Source organism: Pterocles gutturalis, unplaced genomic scaffold (genome assembly GCF_000699245.1).
Source record: "Pterocles gutturalis isolate BGI_N339 unplaced genomic scaffold, ASM69924v1 scaffold44897, whole genome shotgun sequence".
NCBI lineage: Eukaryota > Metazoa > Chordata > Aves > Pterocliformes > Pteroclidae > Pterocles > Pterocles gutturalis.
Genome location: NW_010114407.1, coordinates 1 through 5,075, shown reverse-complemented (window position 1 = coordinate 5,075; position 5,075 = coordinate 1). Strand labels below are relative to the sequence as shown.

At 57.1% G+C, this 5,075-nt stretch overlaps 1 protein-coding gene across 1 annotated transcript; it reads left to right on the top strand.

The window, feature by feature from the left end:
* Nucleotides 1-1,293: 1,293 nt before the first annotated feature.
* LOC104462737 (rho-related GTP-binding protein RhoN-like) lies at nt 1,294-3,308 on the top strand (the record flags this gene model as incomplete). Its single annotated transcript, XM_010074806.1, has 3 exons — nt 1,294-1,395; nt 2,643-2,777; nt 3,060-3,308. Coding segments are annotated over 3 exons (486 nt in total), but the record flags the coding sequence as incomplete, so codon positions are not given.
* Between the last annotated feature and the right edge of the window lie 1,767 nt (nt 3,309-5,075).

Here is a 5,075-nt window from a genome sequence, read left to right as displayed (position 1 = left end):
AGGCTTTCCTCTGAGGTGGCACGAAGGCCAGCAGCTCGGGATGCGGCTCAGGGGACGGGCGGTGGCCTCCTGGCCGCTCGCACCCCTTGGTCCTGGCCATCCCCTGCTGCCTTCTGGGACACCCCGGGAGCCGCAGCGTCAGCGGGGTCTCACCGCTGTGCAGCAGAGCTCGCAGAGCTCCAGTCGTGGCTGGCAGCTCACTTGTGAAGCTCTCTGTGACGCCGAGGCGTGAAGAGCACTGCAGAACAGCGATTCCCGTTGCCGTTCTCCCCAGCGAGCCCCAGGCTGCCGGGGCCGGACCCGCCACTGTCTGAACGCATCCCATTGTGCTGGCTGCCCTCTTGGCCTCTCCACATTTTGCCAAATGTTGTGCTGAAGCAAGTGCCTCTTACTCAGCTGCTGGGAGGGCTGAGAAGTGGGCCTGTGTCTCAGAAGTGTCCTGGTGAGGGGACAAAGACCCTTCAGATCGCTCGGTCAATGGCTCAGTGTTCGTTTGCAGAGCGGGTCCCTGGGCACCGAGTGCGCTGGGCGGAGGGACTAAAAGAATTCCCTGCTCAGCTGGGGAGTCAGCAGAATAATAATGCAAGCAAATCACTTATACCTTAATGAGAGGCAATAATTATCTGGAGTTGGGATTTATTTACGTGTCTCTGCACACTCTTCATGTGAGTCCGCGCTGCTCGGTGCAAGGTCTTCCCTGCGCAGCCTCGCAGATGCTTTGAGCACTGTCAGGCAACGTCCTTTTGAGATGGTGCCTTAAAATAAACCCTAAATCACAGGGGATTTCTTAAGTGCCACTGAGTAGATGCCTTGTTTCCTTTGGCACAGGCGTGCAGCCTATGGAGGTGAGGAAAATTCCTACAGCACCATGAAGTTGAAACAGGTTTTAGCTTTTGACATCAGGCAAATAAGGAAAATAACACTCCCTGTTCAAGCCTCAGGCAAAAATGCAAAATCAGCAGAGGAAATCTTTATTATTGCTGCCCCTCTGATGCCTGGGCTGCCTGTGCAGGGAAGGAGCCATCTGAGAGAGCGCAGGCAAGCAGCTCCTCATTTCCTACGGAGCAGGTGTTCGCGGGGTGGTGCCTTCGTTCTGACAAGTCTCGGTTGGGCAGCAAGTCCGAGGCTCCCTGAGGTGCCAGCTGTGAGCGGAGGGTCGCACCTTGCTCCATAGACCGAGGGACCCTGTGCCATTCCAGACAGCTGCGACCTCGCCTGCCCAGGACAGACCCTGTAGCTCAGTCCCTTCCAAGACTTTCATCCTTCAGGTAGATCAGGGTGCTTGGATTCCAGAAGAACTGCATCATCCTCCTCTTGCGGGTGTGTTCGCCCTTGGCGCTGGTGGCTGTGACCCCGGAAATCTCTCTGGAGCTGCGCATCCTGGCTTGCTGCCGGGTGCGGGGACGCGTCTGAGCCCTGGTGGACAAAGGTCCCTGCAGCAGGGAGGAGGGGGTCATGGTGAAGACACTTGAGCCCATCTCCTGGTGGAAAACGAGCTGGATGGAGCTTAGGCTGTTCTTGGCGCTTCCTTTCCCCGCCAGGTTATGGACGCAGGGTTGCGGGGCTGGTTTTCTTTCCCCTTCTAATTGCCTCAGTATGTGCTTCACCATCAGTTAGCGCAGAAGGAAATTGCTGATTCCAGGTGACATCTTTAGGTGGGGGTAAATCGTCTGCCTCCTATTTTAGAAACATTAGATAAGTAACCAGGGTGTTGACACGCTGATGGGGGGCACAGGTGATGGTTTTATGTACTGCTGCAGAGATGTTTTGCTGCACATTGGGCATTCACTTTTGGAGCTCTGAAAGGGACGTTGGTGTGAAGGAAGGGGATGTCTGTCCTGGCATTCTCCTTCAGTCGCTTCAGTTCTGTACTTCCCTGGCTGTAGCTGCACTGAATGTCTTAATGGCTTTAACATGTGGCTCCCAATAACAAACAAACAATGAGCGTGCTGTGCAGAGAGCTCCCCGCTGGCCGTGGTTCAGGAGGTCCAGCGAGACTGGCCTTTGGAGCCCCAGAAGTGTGCACCAGGCTGTGCAGTCGTTATTTTTCCACAGTCACGTTCAGGAGCGGTCTCCCGTGGTCCGGCGCGGGGGACTGCAGCCTGGATTGCACGGCGTGTCTGGAACAAGTGAGCACAAAGCTACCCGGGAGGCACTGTGACCATTCCCATCCTGGCCTGTGGCAGGCATTGGAGTGGTCTCTGGACAGCTGTGACCCTGTTTGGAAAAGCCGTACACAGCCGTGTGCGGTCCAGCCTCTGCAGTCTGCTTTCCAGACCCGATCCCATCAGAGCCTCATGTTCTCGGAACAACGAGAGCTGGCTGTCCCTGTGTTTCCCATCTTCAGCAAAATCTCCAGAACCGTTCCCGGCTGCGTCCCGGCAGGAACTGATGGCACGATGCTCCTGGCCTGTCCTTCCCTCCGGGGCTGGGGGGCCATGGACGGGGCTCTTGGCCTCATTGGAAAGGGGTTGTGAGCGACGAGCTGAAACCCGGTGGCTGCCTTCGTTGTTCCAACCTCGACCCCTTCGCAGGCTGCGTGCTGCCAGAATTAACTTGACGTGGAGGTGCTGCTGGGCCTCCGGCGATGTCTCGTGCTCCAGCAGCCCCCAAGCGCCTTCTCCCTCTTCTCTCCTCTGCAGTGGCAAGGGGAAACTCAGGAGTTCTGCCCCAACGCAAAGATCGTGCTGGTCGGCTGCAAGCTGGACATGCGCACGGACCTGAACACGCTGCGGGAGCTCTCCAAGCAGCGCCTCATCCCCGTGACACACGAGCAGGTCTGTGTGCTCCAGCCGCTGTCCCTGCTGGTGCCGCGCAGCTGGGCAGCGAACGCCCCCCCGCGCCCAGGGCTGCCTCTGGCGCTGGTCTGGTCTTGTCTCGTGGGCTGTTCTCCGCAGCTGCCTCCCTTGCGCTCCATTTACAGGGGTGATGGGCGAGCGCGGTGGTTGCGCTGCGGGCTGCACCCGCTGCTCTGGTGCAGTGCCGGCATGGCTGAGGGTGGGGGGAAGGATGCTCCCTGCGGTCCTGACCTCTCTCCCCTTCCCTCCGCTCTCTTGCAGGGCAGCGCGCTGGCGCGGCAGATCGGGGCAGTGGCCTATGCGGAGTGCTCCTCCAAGGTCTCGGAGAACAGCGTGCGGGATGTTTTCCACGTGACCACGCTCGCCTCCGTCAACAGGATGCACAAGAACTTGAAGCGCAGCAACTCCAAACGGGGACTGAAGCGGGCATCACAGATGCCGGGCAGGACGGACTTGCTGAGTGACACAGAGATCAGGAAAGACCGAGCCAAGAGCTGCTCCATCATGTGAAAAACAGGCTGTAAATAGTGTGTGTGTGGTGTTCGTTTTGTACAGTAACTGGCTGAGACAAGGGCACGGTGCTGGCTGCAGGAGCCAGCCCGCCTTTCCAAAGCCTTTCTCTCAGTCTCTCAGGCTGAGCAAAGGTCCCAGGTGCAAACCGGGGTGCACGAGTTGCCCCCCACCCTGGAGACTTCTGGGCTGGCTGCTGCTGCGCGGAGTGCTTGGGGTGAAGGAACCACATGGCAGAGGAGTATTCAGGTGCTGGAAGGTCTGTCGCTGGGTGAAACAAAGCAAAAGGGAGCGATCCCGTGTGTGTGCCACCCTCCTGTCCCCTGGCCCAGCCTCTGCACCGCGTGGGGCGGCGGCTGCCCGGGACCCGGAATGGAGGTTGGGGGGCAGGGCAGGGATTGCTAGCAGCAGAGTGCAAGCAAGAGAAGGTCTGCTTCCAATCTTCCTCTAGAAGAGAAATAATGTTTGGGGTGGTGCTGCCTTCAGCTCTGCTGGACAGCAATGGAAGGTGCAGGTCTGGGCCAGAGCGGGGAGGGGAGGCACCCAGGGAAGGAACCTTGACCTCTTGAGACACCACGATAGTCCACATCCTGTAAAGAAAACAGGAGGCTCTTTACATGGTATTTTAGATACTTGAACTCCATTTGAGATGCAGCGGAGTGGATCTGGCTCCAAGGGAGAGGTCTGTCCCAGTAGATGCGTCCTGAGAATTGTGGTTCCCTCCAGCAAGCAAATGCCACTCGGGAGCTTGTGTCCCAGCTGCTGACAGCCCGGTTACCCATCCGGCTGCTCCCTGCCACGGGAGGAACACAGCTTCTGAAAACGCAGACTGCAACAACCACCCACATCCTGCTCTCCACCCATTTCCAGCTGCAGATTGTGTTGCATGGTGCTGTGTTTGTCTGGTACAGATAATCAAAAAGACGGTGTGTGTATCTGCACCCTGCCTCCACCGTGGCAGCGGGGGGGAAGGTGCTCCCTGCCTCCTGCCCTGCTGTACAGCCTCCTCCCGACACCACTCATTGCTTCTGCTGCTGCCCTCTCTAAATGCCTTCAACTACAGTGTTAGCCTTGACCTAATGTCACATAGACACTTTAAGGAAAAAAGAATCTGCTCCCTTGCAGATCCAGCTGTGTCAGTGGGCTGCAGAAAACAAATAAACATCATTGGAGAATGCACAGTGCTTGGCTCTGTTCGTTTTTAATCGTCAAACCAGGCATCCTCTCAAAACACCGTACTGCTTAACTTCTGTTGGCGTCCTGACGGATCTCTCCAGCTCCCGAAATGCACTGACACAGACACTTGAGTGAAAAATGCAGAAGTCTTAGCTCCGTGTCCCTGCTGGATCAGCAGCAATCAGTGGCTCACAAGTGTCACTGCTGTCCCCGTGTGCATTTGTCCTCATCATCCTTATGTAATATAATCACTGTGTCTTCCTTCTTCCCACCTGAGCACAACAGTATTTGTCAAGCACATCTCCCTTTTTCTATCATCTAGCAGCTTCTAGGCTTCCGAATTTAATCTGGAGGTCTATACAAATGCAGTTTCTCATCCACTGATTAGTTTAAACTTCCCGTGGCTCTGTACCTCCAGCGTCCGTGGCCGTTGTCAGACCCCAGCCGAGCCATCCGGGGGTGAAGGATTGGGCTGTTGCCAGGAGGTGGCTGTCGCCTCACTGGGACGTCGGCTGGGTGCCTGTTCCCCTCCGACTGCTGCAGAGAGAGGTCTGGGGACACGCAAGGAAACCAGCAAAGCTGCAGACGTGC